Source organism: Xyrauchen texanus, chromosome 30 (genome assembly GCF_025860055.1).
Source record: "Xyrauchen texanus isolate HMW12.3.18 chromosome 30, RBS_HiC_50CHRs, whole genome shotgun sequence".
NCBI lineage: Eukaryota > Metazoa > Chordata > Actinopteri > Cypriniformes > Catostomidae > Xyrauchen > Xyrauchen texanus.
The window spans coordinates 18,110,548-18,133,403 of NC_068305.1; the positions used below are offsets into that span (position 1 = coordinate 18,110,548).

The following is a 22,856-nucleotide window of genomic DNA, read 5'->3' on the forward strand; positions in this document are numbered from 1 at the left end:
GGTTCTTGTTGCTGGGGGATTTTAGTATCATGTAGTCTGGAGTTCTGAGAAACACTGGAGAGGGCATCATACAGAGCATTGCTTATAAGTACTAGGTATTAGTGAAAACTGGGTTGAAGGACAGACAGCTACTCTATCAGGATTATGCATTTGGTCTCCCTTTATCATTTATTGTGTATTTACATAACATGACCAAAGTATCTACAAGATAGCACCAATGTGTTAAAAAGATTTCACACTCTTTACATTATATATGTAGCAAATCTACTTACACAGATGCTTGAGTACAATGTAACAACATGCCATTTCATACTTGTTGTATGCCGTCAGAAACCCTTACCCTGAACTTAGTGTTTTCACATGAGTACATTGGCATTCAAGACTTCAGTTCACCCAAAAATTTAAATCCTGTCATCAATTATACACCCTCATGTTGTTGCAAACCTGGGTGGCTTTCAATCTTCTGTTGAAAAGAAGAAGAAAGAAGTAATTTCGTTCAAGCTGTTCATTTCTATACAATCGAAGTGAAAGGCGACCACAGCATGGTTTTCAATTAATATGTTTTTATTTTCATCTGTTCCTTGTGAAAAGCTATTGTATGGCTTCATTAGATTTGAAATATAGCGTAAGAGTTGTGTGGGCTACTTTTATGGTGCTTTTTTGTCCTTTTTGGGCCTTAAAAGTCACAATCCCCATTTACTTTCATTGCATGGAAGAGTAGGCAGGACACTCTTTAAATAACTCTTTTTGTGTTCTACTGAGATAGAAAATAATACAGGTTTAGAACAACAAGAGGGTGAGTAAATTATGTCAGAATTTTCATTTTTGGGTGAACTATTCCATTAAATAATCATATAGTTAAATCATGCACATTTATGCAGTTGACTTTGTAATGTTGTTAGGTAGTACACACGGTTCTAAGTGTAGATACTGTGGCAGTGGTCTTTTCTGAAGTCCAGAAGTGAGTCGATCACTGAGGCATAAGATGCACTTTGTGTAAAGTGCCGGGATGTATTGTGTTCTGAGGACTTTTATGATAGGCTGGCGAGATTGATGTTTGTTCAGTCTGAGTCCTCACTGCTGAAAGAGAGACGATCTTCTTCTGTTGGACTCACAGCTGGATCATCAGACACAGTTCTGGTGCGGGATGTTGCCAGTCTGATGGAGGGAGCAGATTGGTGATGAAAGAAGAAAAGAAGAGAGGGTGTGAGGGAGAGAGAAATCCAAGATGAATTATTAAAATGTAAAAAAACCTGATCTCAATGCCTCTGATTTCACTCTGCTGTAAACAGTCCACCATTGGCAAACAGAGCATGAGAATGGAAAGTCACATAAACATATAGATCATATTTGCTATGTGTGTATACCCAAGGAGTAAGTGTTTAGATGGTAAGCATGGGCAATTTGCACCTGATGGTAGATGGTGTAACTACACCATCTGGAGGCAAAAGCATCTTTCAGCCATTCAAAAGCAGGGACTAAAAAGTGTTCAGCTGCCACCTTTCCAATTGGTAACCGGTTTGCATGAAATAAAAAAAAACAGTTTATAACATTCTTTTTTTTTCTATGACAGGAATTTGTGCTAAGGGTGGTTGATATACCAGTTGCAATGTTATTAGATTTTTCAAGAAAAATGTCCTGGTCTGGAAAAAAAAGGATTCCCTTCCTACTGAAGCAGCTCTTCTTCTCACGTGGCCCACTCCTTCACTCTACTTCCGGTCAGCTCCCGGAGAAGAACCCAACTCTTGCTGCTCCAGCACCGCTAAGCCACTGAGCCGCCGGTGAAGGCACGTAACCCCCCCCCCCCACCGTGTACCATGTACCATGTACCATGTACCATGCCTGTGTGAAGCAGACATGGTACATCAACCGTCTAGAACTGCTAGCTGTCTTCCTAGCCTTGAAGGGTTTTCTTTCTAACATAGTGAATCACCAAATTCATACAGCCAATATGACATTAGTGCCGTATATAAATTGCCAGAGTGGAACCCGATCACTGCCAGAGATGAGCCTGGTGGTGATGGAGCCTCCTCCTGTAGAGTGGGCGCCATCTCCTCTACCTGCGTGCGACATCTGTACCAGGCCACCTGAATTGCGGAGCGGATCTGCTGTCATTCTCAGATGGTTCTGTGGATTTGGGAAGTATTCAGCAAGCGGACGTCGACCTATTCTCCTCCACGGACAACGCCCACTGTCCCCTCTGGAACTCCATGTCTACGGTGGATGCTTTGGCCCACAAATGGCCTGCGAAATGCAAGTATGCATTTCACCCGGTATGCCTCCTGCATTCTGTCATCAGCAAAGTTACGAGAGGACAAGGAAACGGTTCTATTGGTTGTGCCAAAATGGCCCAATCAGTCCTGGTTTCTGAAGATATTGGAGACACTGGACCAAAAACAAAAAGGAGTGATTTGTAATTATAATCACCCTTTGCTATATTGAAAGCACTAAACTAAACATTCTATGATGTTTTATCTTGTCAATTTAATATATATATTTTTTTAATATACATTAATTTCAAATCAGATGATTGCAACACATTAATTTGCAACACCCAAAAGTTGGGACAGGGGCAATTGAAGACTAATAACAATTTGACAAGTTAAAATAACATGGCAATTTGAAACAGGAGACGTTAAACAGGTGAAGCAATTGTGTCATAGTATATGAGCAAGGATCGTTCAAGACTCAAGATGCTTCAGCAAATAATCTAGCACAATGAGAACAATATTCCCCAAAGACAAATTGGAAGGATTTGGGGAATTTCGCCCTCTACAGTGCACAATATAGTTAAAAGATTCAAGGAATCTGGTCAAATCTCAGTGCGTTAAAGGCAAGACGAAAACCACTTCTGAATGCGCGTGATTTCTGATCCCTCAGACATCACTGTCTTAAAAATCATCATTCATTTGTAATGGATATCGTGAACATGGGCTTGGGATAACTTTATATAACCTTTGTTATACAACACCATTCACCGCTGCATCCACAGATGTAAGTTAAGACTGTAAGTACTAAATGTACAATGCATTTAGTAAAAGATCCTATTATGTTAAAAAAAAAAAAATACAGTCGAATTACAGCAAACCAACAATCAAACAAACATCTGACAAAGACATAACATATACATACACACAAGATAATTCAATTTTTTAGTTTTTAAAACCATGGTATAAAAAAACTTCCAAGAATGAACTATGGTCTCACTTTAATAAAACTGTAGTAATAATTTTTTTGTGGTAAGAACCGGTACATATATTCTAAATGAATAATTTCATTTGCAATATATAAATCACAAATATTTAATTGCATTGTAGTAGATGATTTTCTATGACAGATATTCATTTTCAATAATTATTGGACTTGATATTGATATCTTTTTCCTGTCTGGTTACTGAAATGGAGTGGTAGTGGCGTAGTGGCTAAAGCACAGGGCTGTTAATCAGAAGGTCACAGGTTCTAACCCCACAGCCACCACCATTGTGTCCTTGAGCAAGACACTTAACTCCCGGTTGCTCTGGGGGGATTGTCCCTGTAATAATTGCACTGTAAGTCGCTTTGGATAAAAGCGTCTGCCAAATGCATAAATGTAAATGACAGCTCAATATAGTCATTAATGAAGGTCTTAGGACTGTACACATTCTTATATTGCCAACAGCCAATCAGTATTGTCATGCCATCATGATCCTGTAGCTCCAGACCTCTTGCAACAACCAAGCAACTGTATTTTATGTGGCAAGATCCAATTAAGATAAGTGGGAATGCTAATGGTAACAGTAACTTTCTCCAGATTGTAAATACCTCCTTGTGTATACCCCACAAAAGTACTTCATATTGCCTTAGATTTCAGAAAATTCAGTGTTGTGCCTGTCAATTACACCAAGAGAAACAAGAGATACTAGCATGCACATGCATTACACTTTTAAAGTTTTCAGGGAGAACAATGCTTGTTATTGTTATTGTGTTGAAGTAAACACACAGAAATTTAGCTTGTGACCATAAAAGAAATGTAATGCTGATACAATTTCAGAGTGTTGTGATGAAAGTTTGAGAGTTTTCTTGCCTACCTCTATTTATGGTTGATGATAACACACTCATATGTACACCATTACACAGTTCAGTTTCTAAAAAGTGTTTTTGAATTCTCTCACCTCAGTTACCTGCGTCCATCTACTCCACCTCCATATTGCTGCTTGGCAGGTGATAGAGTTAGAGCATGACACATCCTGAGAGTAAGCTGTGATTAAATCATCACATTCAAGGTCTTTTTCCATCAAAGCTACTATCCTGACTTTATCATTCCAACCCTCAGCCTTTGTCAGCAAGTGAAGATCTAGATTTTTTATTATGTTTTAATTAACTTTATTATACACCAAATAAGATTTAAAGATGTGTCTCCTAAATGGGACAGATGACTATTGGGATTCACCTGATTTTATTTACTTAAAAGTATATTGGTCCTTTTTGCCAATTACATTACTAATAATTGATGGCCTCCATTGTCAAGGTAAGAGAGCAGATTCAGACCTGCTGCATGCCAATAATGAAGTCATAGTAATGCACTAGCATACTGTAACAATCAGTTACAGCTGCCACATTATGGTTTAAATAATATTTATCACGTTTCACAGATTGTTAGTCCTAGAAAGCACATCCATGTGTTTAAGAATGCTTGTAACTCAGCAAGAAAAAATTATTAGCAATACAATTACTTGCTCGGAGGCCCAATGCTTTGCTAGATGCCAATTCAAACAGATTGTGAGTTAAACACCAAATTAGTTTTAGATTTTGTTTTTAGTATCTAATTCAGTATTCAGGGATTAATTGCCCAGAACCCAGACTTAAAAACAGATTTTCTTTGTCTTCTTATTACAGATATCCAGAGGCCATGTTCACCATAAAATGTGATTTTCCTTTTCTTAATAGATAGCTTGAAAAACTGCCTTTGAGGCAGCCCAAGCCCATTCTAAACTCTTAATAAATAAAACTTAAAAGAGCTCTTCTGAGCATATTACCATGCAAAGGGTCAGGATTAATTATTTACTAAATTACTATTCAAAGTTACAACAAATATTCACCATGAATATACAGTATGTGCTGTGAATGAGTCCATTATGAACGTATTCACATTGGGGACAAAATTTTGCCTCTCTTAGGTTTTGGTTCTGCCTATAACAAACAATCTCTACCTACTAGTTGTGCCTGACAGCCTTGTTTGTTAATAAGGGCAACAAGAATAAATTCATTATATAATGTGTGTTTTGCTGCTTCCACTTGTATCATTGTCTCTTTTGATAAAAGCGTCTACTAATTGAATAAATGTAATTGCAGAATGGAAAGTATTCAAAGGAATGAAATATTCTTCATATACCATCCATTAAAACTAGCAAGGCATGAATAACTTCTAACATCAAACTGTCATCACATTCTGTTCCATGGCCCTCTTTGAATAGATATTTTTAATTCTGTGTGGAGAGACACTCAGAAGAAGATTACTCTGCATGTCCATTATTCCAAATCATGGCTGGGGCTGCTAATGTGTTTCAGTGCTCCAACTGTGTGGCGAATCTCTTTCTTTTACCATATTGTGTTGAAATAATGTCACACCTAAGGGAGTGAGAACACATTAGCTGATTATATCAGGCTAAATATTTTGCAAATAGTTCCATATCAAATGCAAAATGCATTTAAGGAAGAAAATTAACCCCATTAACTCTTGCCTGTTAATAAGCAGAGAAGAAAAGAAAGCTTACTATTTGCACATGCGTCTCTGGCATAAAGGATGATATGGTGAATCTCCACAGCGAAACATGAGTAGAATTCTAGCTTTGAGCGTCTCTTCTTTTACATTACTGACTTTTGCTGCCCTGCCCTGCATTTAAAATGCTTTATATTTCACTGTTAATCAGACATTAAGTGTGGTTTTGTCACCATTTTCTATTTGTGCAAACTCTATGCACTTGCTTTGAGAGTACCAATGTGTTTGAGACAAATAGCAATACAGTGCGAACATTGTGCACTGTGGCTCATTAGATCCAATCCATTGTTGTGTTCAATATGCACTATTTCTCTTATGTGAGCAAGATGAGAGGTGAGCTCCACCTCTCTCTGAATTCACAGGTGAGGCCTGACAGAGAGTGATGTGATCAAATGTATGTAGGAGGAAACCCAAACTTACCTTGAAAATGCATCATCGAGGCAATCTTCCACATCCTTAAACAAAGAAGAGAACACTGAGTAAATGCATTACATTCACAGTGTTAACCTAAACAAACACACACCAGATCACATCAATATCATGACTCTGAGAGTAGAGGAGAGCAGGAGTAATTGTAACACGTTTTGCTTTCTGCTGATTTATTCAGAAAACGTTTTGCCTAAATCTTTTAAATTTGCCTCAAACATCTCTGGAAGTACATAAAATGTTACATTCATTAAGTAAATTAAAAATGTTATTTTAGTATGTGATAAAAAAAAGCTCTATAATGTGAATAATTAAATTGTATGCGTGCATAATAATGTTAGTCAATATATTACACAGTATTGTACCAAGATACAGTATTTTAAGGTCATGGAACACGTGTATAGAGCGTTACAAATATACCAGCTCTCACCTAACTATATGTAAACAAATAACAATCAAAACAGACTCTAAGAATCTCTCCATCAATTCATTGTCATGTTCTCTAGATCATTTCTACATTTCCAGATACTTAATCTACTACAGCCTCTTTGACAGTAATTATCTGAGACCTGCAAACTGAAGATTCCAATTGGGTTTCAGAACCAGCCTGAGTAGTCAAAGGAATTCAGTCACTGTGCTTAAAAGTAGTTAACAAAGTCACAGTCGAACAAAGTGTACAGACAGAGAGGCTGATGGATCCAATCTTTCATAAAAGAGACCCGGTAGGCAAATAATGGAGATGCAACTCTTGGAATGGAACTGGAAGGGGCAGCTCTCCACCATGTGGTCATATGTTTCATCAAAAACATGGGGAAACGACACTTAGTGGTGACTATGTGCTATTGCAACAGAAGAGGCTATGCTGACTGGCATGATAAGACAATTAATCAAAGGAAATGGTCATTAATGTATTTGCAAGCAGCTTGATATCAAAACAAATCAAACATTATTTCGGAAATGATACTCAGCACAATAGTGGCACTGCTTCAGCAAGTGAAAAAAATGAATGAAGGATTCTGATTATTATAAAGTCTAATGAGGCAAAAGAGGTGCAGTGTCATATATATGTTTACCAGAAAAATTTTGCCTTGTGTTAAAGCCATATTGTATCACATGCTAGAGAAATTATTCAAAACAACCCCAGCACAGCACTACTGTACGCACCTGTTCAGTCTCATTCAACAAATTTTTCCGTTTTCAAATTCTCATTTGGATGTGTGTAGAGGAAATCAGATACATTACATTACATCAGATACATTATGCTCTACTCTGAGCTCTGTTAATATAGAGTCCAAATCTGGACATCATACCCAGGAGTCATGCTTCATTGGCCGTCTCCTAGTGTTGCTGCGTGGAGATGCTGAAAGGAAGGCAGGCAAGAAGGGCTTCCTAAGTTTGTGCTCCATCAAAGCCTGAGACTTCTCCTCTGTCATGCAGATACGTATAAACAATGCATTAGAAAAGAAATTCACAATATATTGTTTTTCTTATATCAGTGAAACCATAAATGAATATGCTGTACATACTATAGGCCCATTTTTGTTTTGCATGTTTTGCCATGTAGGCAGGGGTGGACTGGGAAGAGAAATCGGCCTGGGATTTGACAAAGAAACTGGCCCAAAAGTTGTTGAGCGGGGGATGGGGGGTCGCTGTCCTATTCTTTCAGAATGGGTTTGGGGTTGGTTTGATTGGGTTTGTAGGCTTTCAAAAGGCCTATAAATAAAAACAGAGTGACTATTTGCACTAGGTGTAAATAGCACCTGCCACACAGTATGGCTATTTGCACTCAAATATGGTGGAAACACAAAAATTAAAGACAAACTTCATCCTCAAATGTCACTGTAAAGGCATAGTGTGTGAAGACAGTTGGATGTGCTTTTTCATGTGGAAGGACCCAGGTTTGATTCCCTTTTATCCCACTTTTCCCCATCCTGTTTCCTGTCTCCACTCTTAATATTTCCTTTACTACTACAAAATACCATGGTAAACTGTGTTAAAACCATGGCACATTTTTTAAGGTTAGGTTAGGGTTAGGATTAGGTTTAGGGGTGGGTGTAAATAAACACAAAAAACACACTGCTATTTAATTAGGAGTGCAAATAGTATCTGCCAGTATTTGCACCGGGGTGCAAATATTATCTAACACTATTTGCACTTGGTGCAAACAAGATGCTTTTTGTTGCCATTTACACTTAATGTAAATAGCATCTATTGATATTTGCACTTATGTAAATAGCCTCTGCCAAAATAAAAACAGAACTTGAATATTCAAATGAATGCAACAATATTATGACCGAAACCAAGCAAAACCTTCCAGAAAAGTGTTTTGTTGTACCTGAAACACTGTTTGGTCCTGATTCAGGCTGAGACTCTGGGTCTGTACAGGAATAGCATGTTTGACCTTTCTTACTTTTGTCTGAAAAGGGAAAGCATTTATGGTGATTATTTTTCCTTACATTTCAAAGTTAGCATATAGTCATGTTCATCAAACAAACAAAAATGTGTTTATCTGTTAATCAAACATCCATAAAACCTCACCTTCCTGTGCGATCTCCCACAGATCCAGAGCTATTTTAAAAGCTTGTGCTACTGTCAAAGTCACTGCCTGAGCCTGCGGATGACAGCAACAGCACACATCAGGGTGCCCAGAGCAAAATTAATAGAATATGCTCTAGTCCATGGGTTTCCCAACTTTTTAATACCAAGGACCACCAAATATGATGCTCCCCTTGTAAGGGACCTCTCCCTAAAATATTAGGGCTTTTCAATATAAATTTTTATGTACACCCACCCATTTATACTCTCAGAGGAAAAATAGTGATCTTAAAAAGACAAAAATGTTTCAGAAAATAATATATATATATATATATATATATATATATATATATATATATATATATATATATATATATATATATATATATATTTATTTTTTATTTTTTATTTATTGTACTAAAGCCAAAACAGATTATTCAATTTGATGCGGAAAATAGTTACTTATATAAGTAAAAGAAATTATGTTGTTTTTTATTCTTTTTTTTCTACGTAATATTAGAATATTAGAGAAATATAAGTGCATTTTGTATATTTATATTGTATTTATACAGTATAATACATTTGATATAGCGATTTGTTGCAGTAATTATTATTCCAAAGCAGCTTTACATGAAAAAAGTGTGTCTGTATATGTTCTATTTAAGTACATTTATATTGCAAGGAAGGAGAAATGTATATATATATATATATATATATATATATATATATATATATATATATATATATATACACACACCGATCAGCCACAACATTAAAACCACCTGCCTAATATTGTGTAGGTCCCCATCGTGCCGCCAAAACAGCGCCAACCCACATCTCAGAATATCATTCTGATATGATATTCTTCTCACCACAATTGTACAGTTGAGTGGTTATCTGAGTTACCATAGACTTTATCAGTTTGAACCTATCTGGTCATTCTCTGTTGATGAGAGAGAGTTCAACAGAGAATGGCCAGACTATCTTAAGCTGACAAAGTCTACAGTAGCTCAGATAACCACTCAACTGTACAATTGTGGTGAGAAGAATATCATCATCTCAGAATGCTACAGGTAGACAAGTATTTATATCCACAGTAAAATGAGTCCTATATCAACATAACCTGAAAGGCTGCTCAGCAAGTAAGAAGCCACTGCTCCAAAACCACCATTAAAAAGCCAGACAACAGTTTGCAAGTGCACATGGGCACAAATATTTTCCTTTTTGGAGAAATGTCCTCTGGTCTGATGAAACAAAAATGCAACTGTTTGGCCATAATGACTATCGTTATGTTTAAAGGGAAAAGGGTGAGGCTTGCAAGCTGAAGAACACCATCCCAACTGTGAAGCATGGGGGTGGCAGTATCATGTTTTGGGTGTGCTTTGCGGCCAGAGGGACTGGTGCACTTCACAAAATAGATGGCATCATAAGAAAGGAAAATTATGCGGATATATTGAAGCAACATCACAAGACATCAGCCAGGAAGTTAAAGCTCGGTCGCAAATGGGTCTTCCAAATGGACAATGACGCCAAACATACCAAGTTGTGGCAAAATATCTTAAGGACAACAAAGTCAAGGTATTGGAGTGGTCATCACAAAGCCCTGACCTCAATGTTTGAAGAGAAGCTTGTGGAAGACTCCCCAAAACATTTGACCCAAGTTAAACAATTTAAAGGCAATGCTACCAAATACTAACAAAGTGTATGTCAACTTCTGACCCACTAGGAATGTGATAAAATAAATAAAATCTGAAATAAATAATTCTCTCTACTATTATCATGACATTTCACATTTCTTAAAATAAGTATTAATCCTAACTGACCTAAGACAGGGAATGTTTTCTACAATCAAATGTCAGGAATAGTGTTTAAATATATTTAAAATTATTATATTATGTAAACTTCAGACTTCAATTGTATATACAGTAGATTTGTTTAATTTTGTTTTGCAATTTGTTTTTTTTTTATTATTTTATTTGTTTTTTTGCTGTTATACATTTTATCAAATCTTTTAATTTTCTCTTACATTTTCTGCAGACCTCCTATCCCCCCCAGTTTGAATACTCCTGTTTAAGTCCACAAGATGGCACTAGATACCAGGTAAACATTCAGATCAAGAGAAAAGGCTAAGGTTTACCCAATAAACAGTGTTAAAATTACAATATATGTTATTCAGCCAAACATTAACCATGCAAATTGCCACAGTGATGTAGGACTACAAAACAATACAATCTGTAACATGTAACAAACAAGTACTAAAATGGAATTACACTGAGAGTAAATAAAAGAAGTTGGCTGAGGGTTTAGTTATTTTGTGCCATCTGTTAGATTCAAACCTGTATATGAAGACACTCACTATTTTCTTTTTTTGGCATAGGAAGGCATGGCACTCCAGAGTTTCACTGAATTGGCTTTGGGAGACATAGGCAAAGACCTTATCCTGAGTTTTATCTGTTGTGCAGTAAGAAATCCTGCAGAGAAAAGAAATACACAATATTTCATTGTGGACTGTACTTGTTCCCACAGAAGGGAAGTATAGCATTCAAAAGATTTATATCTTTACGACATTGCAGGGAATGAACAATGTACTGACATGAGTAAATGTTCATCTTTCAAGAAGTCATTGGAACTGTGGCAGTCAACTATACACATTATAGAGAAATTGCAGCCTGATCAATCTACTTTGATTTCAGTGCCAGAGCCTCTGCTCTAATATATTGTGTTTTACTAAGTTTTACTTGCGGTATTAATAGCATTCAGCAATTTGGAGAAAGCCATATCAAGTCTTTGACCAACCCTTATGATTCTATCCAAGAACAGATTTGTTCGTTCAAGCGAAAATGTATAATTCCTGTGCCTACTGTTATTAAATGGAATTCCAAGAATAATGACTTTTCAAAAAAGGTTTGAAAACTCCCCCCATCTCATCTGGTTGGACATATAGTCCTTCTCCAAACTCACACCATTGGTTGAGCCCGTGTTGCTATGCTCGGCATGTTGGGATGCTTAAACAACCGTTGATTTTAATAGAGCCACAGACCCACAGTGTTTACAATTTGGGGGGAAATCAGTCTATCAACATATTATTTACAGTCTTCTCAGTTTATTAAGCTGGGATATGAGAAGTAATTTTAACATCCAAAAAAATTAAACACTTCAACTTTATGTAACAATATCACCCTGGGTTTGTAATCTCTCATAATGATCAATATTGGCTCAAAGAAAACCTCTTGGAAAAACTCATAACTCAAAAATGTAGTAAGATGTTAAAGGTAATATTTTGTTTATATTATGGTCACACCTAACAGCATAGATGCAACATCATGCAAGAGCAAACATATTTAGTTAACAATGCCAATGTAGAAATGATCATTTTTACAGTCAGATCAATTTATTCCATGAGTGAAGGAGTCGATTTTACAGGAGACAAAAGCAAGTTGAGATAAAGCAATAGTATGTAATAATCGTAATATCGGTTGGTCATATAATCTTAACATGACACACCAGAACCATACAGTATGTGAAATAAAGCAGCTTTTTGTCTAGGACTGAGATGACTAGAGTCTTCATTTCATGCAATGTGATCACATGACATGTTTGCATGTTGCTACCGAAACATCACTTTAAACATATCCCCCAAATCCTATTTATTTCTTTTAGTTAAACATTTTAGCAATTAGTAATGAAATAAAATCATAGTGCACTTTTAATGTCTGTGAATTAAACGGAATACAGTTTTCCCAATATCTGCATTTAAGCGCTTAGTTTAGCCACTTTAGTGTGGTCATATCCTGTCAATCTTCAGAGTTCAATTAGCTTCTGCAAAGGGATGAGTCAGACTAGGGTGGAGGGCCAGCGAACTCACACACCACAACAACACCGAGGGAAATGTGTAGAGATGACCATTACACACACAATGCTGACATTAAATGATATTGACGGCCTTTCCAAAAAATGGTAAATTATAAATGAATATGAACCATTTGAAACATACTCAGGAATTGTGAAAGTCTGTGCACTAACTAATCTTTTAAGAGAAGGAATTTAGAAATGTAGAGCACAGCATAAAAAAGTGTTCTGTATGAAATAATGAGATCCATTAGACAAAGACTGAGGGAAAAGCTGTAGAGCTCTGATCAACTGTTGGTGCACTGCCTCTGATGCACGACCTAAATAGAAATGCCCAAGACTCTCTTTTCCCCATCTCCCTCTCTTTCTCTCTCTGAACATGTGTATGTGTGTGGTGTGGTGGGGGGGTTATCATTTATTCCTGTCTGTGGTGCATTGCAAAACTTCATTATTGAAGAGAGAAAAGCTGAGAGGCAAGGAAACTCTAAATGCTGGCTTGAATGTAGATGGAAAGGGAGAATTTAATTCCTGAACCTCAGCTACACTTCCATGAAACTCAAATTTTTTGCTGTCTGTAAAATAAAAATAGAATTCATAAAGGTATCTCTGTCTTTCCTTTAGAATTTTACACAGTAAAAAGTAATGCAATTCAATACAATGCATAAATTAATATAGTTTTATTCTGGATGCTGTGGTATCTGAGACTGCATTTAAACTTTATGTTCATAAAGTTCCTGTCAGCTATGCTATGGGGGGAGGTGGGGGGTCTTAGACTACCTATTTCCATGTCTGTAATTGGTGGAACATATTGTAATTGTTAAAGGGATATTCCGATTTTTGGTTCTGAGGTGAAGGGAGATATTTGATAAGTGTGAAGAGGGACCCTGTGGAACTAGGGTCTTTATGGACACTAAAAACGTATGCTTTGCACACAAATAACTCTTATTACCGTTGTCGCTCACGTGATCATCTCTGGTTGAAGTGCAGGCTGAAGCCGACTCTTACAGTAAATATAGAAAGTGTTATTGCTTTTGTCCAATGACAAAAATAGAAAAATACCACACATTTCTGGTGCCATTTTGTGATTGGTTGGGGCGGGCTAAAGCTCACCCACAGTGTTTGCATCACATTGCCATCCCCAAATTAATTTTAACCAATGTATAAATAAAAAATAATAATTTTAATACTGTGTTTTCCAAAGGTTTGATTGGGTGGGCAAGACTCATGTTTGGGTGGGCTCAGCCCACCCTGCCCATGCCTATATCCCACCCTCATAAGAATTTAAGTGAAAAGTTGAATAAAAAAATTAACATTTTCCAGAATTACAGAATTTCCTGGTATGCCTCCTTTTTGCTTAAATGACAGCAAGCACTCAAGTTAGCATGAACTCCACAAGTTTGTGCAAAACCTCATGATTCATCTTATCCCATATTATTTGAGAATGTTCCAAAGAGCATCTTGTGTGAGTCAATGGAAGCGAAGTGGAATTTGACCATTCTTATGAAGGGGTAACATGGTCAATGTCACAGATCTACTAATATTAAATTAAGGACCACGAAAATACAAATTCTATCATTATTTACATACCCTCATGTTGTTCCAAACCAGGGTAAGAAATGAAGGGGCTTGGGGCAAAAATGCATCCAAAAGTGACAAAAAATTTTTTTATAATACTACACATTATACATGGACTACAATTAGGCAGCCTGTGAGTGTTATCGGAGAAGTGACAGAATTTTTATTAATTAATTGTTTCAATTAAAGAATTTGACATAGACACAGTTTTTTTTATATGTTTAGAGAAAAAAATCAGACTTCTGAGACCCCACTGTATATACAGTCTGTACTGTATACGAGAAAACAAATATGCCAAATAATTTAAACAAAGAAATTGATTCCAGGCCAAGCGGAAATCATAGATGCAGCAAAGTGGCCATGCACACAGTCTCAACAATCTACAAAATGAGTTTGGCCTTGAAAGCATTCTGCTTATGTATGTGTTATTAGGAGACATATGCATGTTATATTTCAACAAATGCACAACCCACAGCTAAATCACATGAATTTGTATATTATCAAGAGATAAAATAAATAAATTGGGGGCTTTCACACAATTAACTAAAAAATTACTTAGTGGATTTCACTAGCACACAAGCTTCAACATTTTCTCTATGGCAAAGATTTGATGCTGCTGATTTCATTACACAGAACAATGTAAAGCAGAAACATAGTGTATACCTGCATACATTTAGGAAAACAGTCTGTGAATACAGAAAAACAAGAACAAGCCCTTTCTTCTTTCAGTCATTGTTTGCATTAATTATGTTGGTGATGTGTGACAGTACCACAGCCTGCTCCCTCACTTATGCCCTGCTACCTCCCCTCTCTTGCCGAACATTTTACTGTGAAACATAATGGGGGGAAAAGCCAGAGTGGCATTTAATCTTTTCATGAACCCCCATACAGTTAATGCGGGACCGTAGTGAATCTCATTATACAAAGCACAGTGAAAGATTTGTGGCTTAGCAAAATACAGTCTTGCACACAAATATAGATGTTTTCTTTGAAAGAGTCAAGCTGGCAGTAGTGAAACTGACATATTTGGATAACAAGTCACAGAAAAATCATTAATGGTAGAGAGTGTTGTCTGTAACATAAGCATAAAAAAACAACCCAGACTGCCTTTCGAACCTTTACTATTTCTGATGTAATAAAACTGACAGCTCACACTGAGCCAAGACAAACCACATCATCTCGTCTTATACACTAAAAATAGTACAGCTGTCTTTTTTCTTAATTATTTGTATACTCGGCTGTGGGGGATGGAACTCAAAAGAGTGAATAAAGATGAGGAAAGTATTCATATCATCAGGGCAAAGATGCATCCCTCTTTTCAAACCCCCACCACTTCATTCAGAATGCTCCAATTTTCCCTTTCTCTCTTTATTGTCAGTGGGTCTGTTGCCCATGATTATGTGCTTCACCCTCTGTCCAAAACCCCCTCAGGGTTGAAACAGCATTTGTAATAGCATTCTGACTGTACTCTGATGTATCGTCCCCTGGCACTTGTGTTTATTTTCCAGGCCCCTTTGAAAGTCAAACTGAGGCTTCATGGTCAAAGTCTCTACAGATTGCATTCTTCCATATAAGACTCGCAATTCCAGGGTGTTTTCTTTTACACAAAAAAATATGATTTATCTGAATCAGACTAATAACCCAGACATATAATATAAGTAGAAGATGTGCTGTGAAGAGTATTTTGTCCTGTTACTTGAGCTCACTGCATTCCACAGTCTAGGAATCCATATGTCATTACTCTAAATAGACAGAGGATGCAGGCAGGTCTGTCCCAGGGATGGAAGAGTTCCAGGTGCAAGGACAGAGTGTTTTGTTGCAGACCTGATGCTGTGCTGGCATAGAGAGGAGAGACAGACAGGGCATGTGTGGTGTATGTGTGTGTACACTGTAAAAAGTGGTAACCTGAAGACTGATCTCATAAACATTATGTGACTGTGGCGTCATGTTTTCCATACACATCCACTGTGCGGTGCTAAAAGTGACTTTTTTTTCTTCCAAACAGATGAGGGTTTTAAAGGAATAGTTCACCCAAAAAGTGCTCTTCATGCATATCGCCACCTATTGGTCTGGGCTGGTCAAAGGTGGAAATTTAGAGTAAAAAGGACTTAAATAGTGTTCTGTTTCTCACCCACACCTATCATATAACTTCAGATTAAACCACTGGAGTCATATGAATTCATTTTATTTTGCCTTTACGTGCATTTTGGAGCTTCAAAATTCTGGCCACCATTCACTTGCACTGTATGGACCTACAGAGCTGCGATATTCATCTGAAAATCTTTATTTGTGTTCTGTTGAAGAAAGAAAGTCATACACATCAGGGATGGCATGAGGGTGAGTAAATTATGAGAGAATAAAAATTTAAAACAAAACGTACCTCTGTGCCCTAAATCTTAAACCTAAACCTTACTGATTGTGTCAGAAAAGAAAATGTGAGATGAAAAACAAAACTGCTGAAGCAATATGCTACATCCATTTCGACTCACATTTCAACCCCCGTCCTTTGCATCGCAAATGCAACACTCTGACAGTTGCTCGAACAAGTTTGACCAACTTCTTAGAGGGACCAGTGGCGTTCAGCCATGCGAGATCGAGCAATTTAGTGATGCATTTAGATGTCTCGGGCTGCACGCATGCCACAATGTGTGGATGTGCATGGGTCTACCCTGTGCCGAGAGGCGTGGGTAACCCGCTGAAACCCACTTGTGATCGGGACTGGGGATTGCAGCTATTTCCCATCAACGAGGAATTCCCACTAAGCAAGGGTCATAAGCTTGCATTGATTAAGTCCCTGCCCTTTGTAAACACTGTCCTTCACTACTACCGTTTTGATGGTTTAGTGAGGTCCTCGGATCGGCACCGCCGGGGCTCCTCACGGACCTTGGCTGTGCCAAGAAGACAATCAAACTTGACTATCTAGAAGAGGTAAAAGTCATAACAAGAGAGTAAAAGTGTTTTGATGTAAGATGGCATTGTGTAAAGAACAGGGTGAAAAGTAATTGTTTATGAACTAATAATCTGCCGTTATACTCACTTGTGTGCAAGGGAGTAAAAGTTATTGTTTTAGCACAGCTAGTGATAATTTCATCAGGAAAGGGCTGTGAAGTATTCACTTAGATTCAGTGATGCAAAATAATATTTTAATCAAACCAGTTAATTTAGATGTTGCCACATGAAAAAAAAAATGTTTAGTGTAGTTGACAGATACTGTGTCCATGGACTTTTTAGGTTAAAGTTTGTTTGAATGTATAACTGAAAGCAGGCCTATACAGTATATCTTAGGTTCTGTAACTGGTCACATGTTCAGCACAGGTGCTTCAAGAAAATGTCCCAGTTACCTGACAGATACCATTAAAGTTGTTCTGAATTATCACAATTGTCTCAGTGACAGCTCGGCTGCTTTGTATAGCCAATCAAAAGACCTTGAGGCACTTTCTTCCTATCAATTTCTTTAAGAGTTTACAGGGCAACTCATATATGGGAAGTAGAAAGCTGGAAATGTTTGGTAGTTGAAGCAGATCATTGAAGTCAAATTCCACATTCAGCTTCATAAGCAGTTGTCAGTTGTTTGTTGTGTAACAATGCTACTTTGCTACTGTTGACAACTTTGACCACACTGAGATGAAACACCACTGCTCTCCTGCTCCATATCTGATTACAATGGTCTTTAAGGTGCTATAGTATCTTTGAAGGGCAGGTTTTTGGAAAAAGGGGGCGTTTCTAAGTTTTTCACTAATTTTAATTGTTTCTTCACTAGTCTTGGACATATAAAACTGCTTTACACATTTGCCCTAATTTTAAATAGTCTTGCATAATTTGTGACTAATTCATTTATTATTTTAGAATACAAATATTCCATGTAGTCTCTCAATAAATATGAGGTCCAAAAAATTCTGTTAATTCTAAAAGAATTAAAAAATGCTGTTTAAGACAGTTTAGATGGAGCATGTCACAGCAAAGGACATATCAATGTCCCAACAGAGAGAGAGAGAGAGAGAGAGAGAGAGAGAGAGAGAGAGAGAGAGAGAGAGAATAATGGATCGAGTCAGAAGAATGGGGAATAGGTTTTCTATGGGAGAGGATAAAAAGATCTGTGATTCCCGTGACTGTGTTTCTGGTGTTGCTGATAAGGATGGATCAGCAAGGGGGCCTCTGTCTGGACTCTGAACCACCCCTGTGTCCCCATTTTAATAACACACTTCCCTTTAACAGAGGCATACAATACAGTATTTCTGTTTCAACCAAAAATAATACGCATCTTAAAGAACCTTAAATCACTGTGATCAAGATGTACCAGCATCTCACTTATAGGAGAAAAGATCCAAGCATGTTGCCCCTTTGACTGAACAGATTGAACATTTGATTGGCATACTTAAATGTTAATGATTCACTGGATAGTGATCTGACTGTAGAGGTCATGTTGTTGTCAGTGAAAAAACTAAACAAAATACACTGAAGCTCTACAGACCTAGACTGACATTTAATCTTTACACGGTTTATTGTGAGGGAGTTAAGCAATGCCTATTCAAATAATTTACTGAATGGTTTTTAAAATTCATGAGAACCTGAGAGATGTTTTCATGTGATTTATTACCTGTAAATGGAAACGTCCTCAATCAGGTCATTGGTCTCTGTGTCTGAGATGATGATTCCTTTTGTGGAGACATTGAGGGTCACTTTTCTAAACTTCTTTACACTGGCACGAGCCTGTACATAGGAAAAATCATAAATTACAGCTTAACTGTTTTCTCCAAGACATCAATGAGATTAAATTAGAGCAATGGGATAATTTGTTGAAGTCTTTGACTGAAAAAGAATTTAGTAATCTTACATATGACTTCTCCAAAGTTTGAGAAGATATCCCAACCATGAATCAACCAGTGCTTAGATTTCTTTTCTAGATACCAAAGGTTGCAACCTCAAGTCAGAATCTTAAATATGGATATAAACATTTAACTTCAAATTGTATTCTATTCTATTCTTCCAAGAACAAATTTCTCTATGCCATACTATTTACTGTCTCATTTTTGGCTGTTTTCATTTCTCTAGAGGAGTTTTACAAAACAAAGTTGACAAAAACTTACATAACTGATATAACTGAAAACATAACTGAGACCTCTATTAAGTCTCAAGAGCTTTGAAAGAGCAAACTCTGAGCAATAAAATATGTTAGCTTTAGACAAACAAATTTGTCATAGCCTACTCAACTTTGACCATAAACAATAACCTCAAAGGGTCAGCAAAGTCTTTGTGGACCTTTAACTGTAAAAAGGATTTCTATACAGTAGGTACAAAATCTAAAAAGAGACACTTCATATGGTTCATCTTCATCCTTATTGTTTCTATGAGGAACAGATTGGCACATTACTGCATTGTGCTGGCAGGACAGAAAAGAGGCCAACATGGGAGAGGACGAGGGTAAATAATGGTTCAAATGCAGAAGATGAGAGAGAGGACTTGTCAAGGACAAAGAGAATCAGGCAATGCATATCTGGAGGGTCTGTCTCCCTCCTCGGGAGAGAGTCAACACTCATTTTCAAAACAAATGATGAAAACTGCAGTGAGACTCATGTCAGGGATTCAGAGGCTGACAGTTAGTTTGGACAGAAAGTTGTCACTTTCATACAATCTGATTCGGTTGTGCTATTACAGGGAAAAAAAACTGTTTTTCATATTGTGCACTTCAGTTTGATCCCAACATTGCGTGTAGAGCCTAATGTGTATAATATGAGGACTGAGGTGGAACTACACCAAAGAGTTTCAAGCTGTTGTTCCCGAGAGTTCCAGTACCCTAGAATTGGCCACATTATGCCGACTTGCTGTCAATCACCTCTCCTATCGCCTATCAGATATTTTTGCGCCTGCTCCAGTGTGTTAACCGTCTCCTGTAGTGCCAGGGGCGGGTCTACGTGGTGGCTGGGGGGCACCGGCCCCCCCTGAAATTCGATTGGCCACCCCAGGTGCCCCCCCATAAGATGTCTTGTGATTGGTTCATTTTACGGCCAATCAGTTTATAGACTCTACTGAAGTTCGTGATTCAAAGAAGTTTTTTTTTTTTTTAAAGCTTAATAAAGTCATCTTTATTGCCAAAAAAAGGATACAAATCACAAGTGACTTATCAAAATATACATAACAATTTTCTCAAATAACTACTGTCTACAATTGCCGTAAATTGTTTCGACATACTTTTTTTATTTTTTTTTTAATTATCCTTCAACAACACAAACAAGGTACATCAACAAATCTCTGAATATAACCTCAATTGTTCAGCCATAGGTTGAGCATAGCTAGTACAAAGAACAGAAAACACACTATGAACTAACCAATAATTAAATAGAAAAAAAACAAAAATAAATAAAATGAAAAAATAAATAAAAAAGGACTTTTTAAATTAATTTAAACGTATCCAAAAGAGAAATCAGTTTAAGGGCTTTCTGATTTTTAACAAATTTTAAAGATTTGCACAAGAGTTTAACCTCATTCATCCAGTGATTAAAGTTGGGTTTAGATTTAAACCATCTGCATTTATGAATGAAAAACTTTCCAAAACATAACAAGAAATTAATAACAAAATCACAATCTTTGTTTTCCAGACAAACACCAAATCTAATTAACTTCCACGTGAGAGGTGGGAGTTCAACCCTCCTAGACCTTAACCGATTCTGCACCTCACTCCAAAAGGGTTGCACCAGATCACAATCAAAGAAGACATGCTCTAGATTTTCAATATTTGTTTCACAAAAAACACAATTATTCACATCAAAATTAAATTTCAATCTTAAAAATTCTTTAGTAGGATAAATCTCATTTAAAATTTTGAAGTTCACCTCCTTAGCTTTAGGAGGGAGAGAAAAAGACAAATAATTTTTCCAAATTTTTTTTATTTCAACCTTATCAAAATCTTTAAGCACGTATTCCCATCTAAATGGGTTTGGGTAATAAGGTTTTTGGGTAATTCTAATGACTCTATTTGTACATTTTTTATCACAAAAATCCTAACCTTCTAAGGAGAGCTGTCTCAGTACTGGGGAGATTTTGGAGTACAACATGTCTTCTTTAACCATTAATCTTAACGGAATTGGTATAGCTCTAATCACTCTATTAAACATATTAACGGTACACTGTACTTGGAATTTCTCACAAAACTCTCTATACAGTAACAAATTTCCATTATCATCCAAGGAATGGGCAATAGCCCAAATCCCTTTAGATATCCATTCCTCAAGATATACAGATTTTCTGCCAAATTTTATATATCTACTATTCCAAACTGGAGTGTTGTGAGGAGTGAAGTTATGTTTGAACAATAGTTTCCAATAGAGCAGCACTTGCTGATGGAAGGCTGAAAGTTTAACTGGTAACGAGGTGCACTCAAAGTCACAACATAACAGAAAGTGTATTCCCCCCAGTTTGTTAAAGATAGCATTGGGGACAATAAACCAAAAAGAGTGGCTATTTTGAATGAAGGATTTTAACCATTTCATTTTCAAAACACCATTCATAATGTCGATAGCATTCACCCCACAGTCTTCATATTTTTTAATCATGTCCTCCTTTCTAATGTACTGACACTTATTTCTCCAAATAAATTTAAAATTCACCTTATTTATTAATTTAATCATTCGTATCGATATGGGCACGGAGAAGGCTGGATAGATGAGTCTGGACAAACTATCCTTTTTAGATAAAAGAACCCTTCCATAAATGGTAAGATCCCTCTGCAGCCATCTATTCAATATGGACTTACATTTATCTGTTATTCAACACATTTTTATTCTCCATAGCATCTTTATCTTTAGAAATAATAATCCCCAAATATTTAACTTCCCTTTTAATTTGTATATTAGATAATGACTGCAAAGGAAACAGTGTTAACATTACACATTTGTTTAGGTTTAAATGTGCCCCGAAGCTTTAGAAAACTGGTTAATAGAATGTAAAGCTAATGGAATTTGATATTCATTCTTTAGAAACAATGTTGTATCGTCAGCAAACTGACTTATAAGTATATGTCTATCCAACACTGAAAGACCTTCAATACCATTATTTTTAATCAATATAGATAATATCTCTGCAGCCATTATAAATAATAATGGTGAGCTTGCCAGTCACCACCGAAACTAGTTGAGGTCTGCCTTCTTTCTTTTTTGACTGTTTTCCTCTCTTTCTGCTACTGTTCTTATTGTTTCTAAACTAAAGACTGTTCTTTAATATATTAGCAGAGCACAATGTAATGGTTCCATATTTTATTTTTAAACTGTGATGTTTTCATTTGAACTGTTACAGTGCTAAAACTTTAACTCTGTGTTACTCAGCTTTATGGTAAATTAATCTGAAAGAAATGTTGAATGAAACACTATGATGTTTTGGCCAAACCATTTGAATTATTACAGTGGGGGGAATTATTTTTTTTTAATTATTATTATTTGAAAGAGATTGTGAATAAAACTACTGTATATTGTAATGGCCAAACTAATTAAAAGAAAATAGTTGACATTGTTTCTGCTTCTGGGTTTTTAAAATTGCTCATTATTAAAATTGCCTTTATTTTATAAACTTGTTAGTTTTATGAAAACACTAAAAATAATAAACACTGGCTCTCAAATGTAACAATGGATATATACAGGGATGCCAAAAAACTAAATTAATCAAAAATGTGCTTTATTACTACATTTGTTTACAAGTAACTTTATTCAAGTTAAAAAAAAAT

The 22,856-nt window shown here is 36.4% G+C and overlaps 1 protein-coding gene across 1 annotated transcript in view; it reads right to left on the reverse strand.

Moving 5' to 3' along the window:
• Positions 1–241: 241 nt before the first annotated feature.
• Positions 242–22,856, reverse strand: part of LOC127624423 (low density lipoprotein receptor adapter protein 1-B-like) — a 46,397-nt gene continuing 23,782 nt past the window's right edge. Inside the window, exons 3-9 of the mRNA XM_052099242.1 lie at positions 18,741–18,853; positions 11,076–11,190; positions 8,723–8,795; positions 8,520–8,600; positions 7,495–7,610; positions 6,179–6,213; positions 242–1,158 (exon numbers count right to left, since the gene is read on the reverse strand). Of these exons, the coding sequence (XP_051955202.1) occupies positions 1,062–1,158; positions 6,179–6,213; positions 7,495–7,610; positions 8,520–8,600; positions 8,723–8,795; positions 11,076–11,190; positions 18,741–18,853 (630 nt within the window). The 3' untranslated portion in view covers positions 242–1,061. The remainder of the gene's footprint in view (positions 1,159–6,178; positions 6,214–7,494; positions 7,611–8,519; positions 8,601–8,722; positions 8,796–11,075; positions 11,191–18,740; positions 18,854–22,856) is intronic.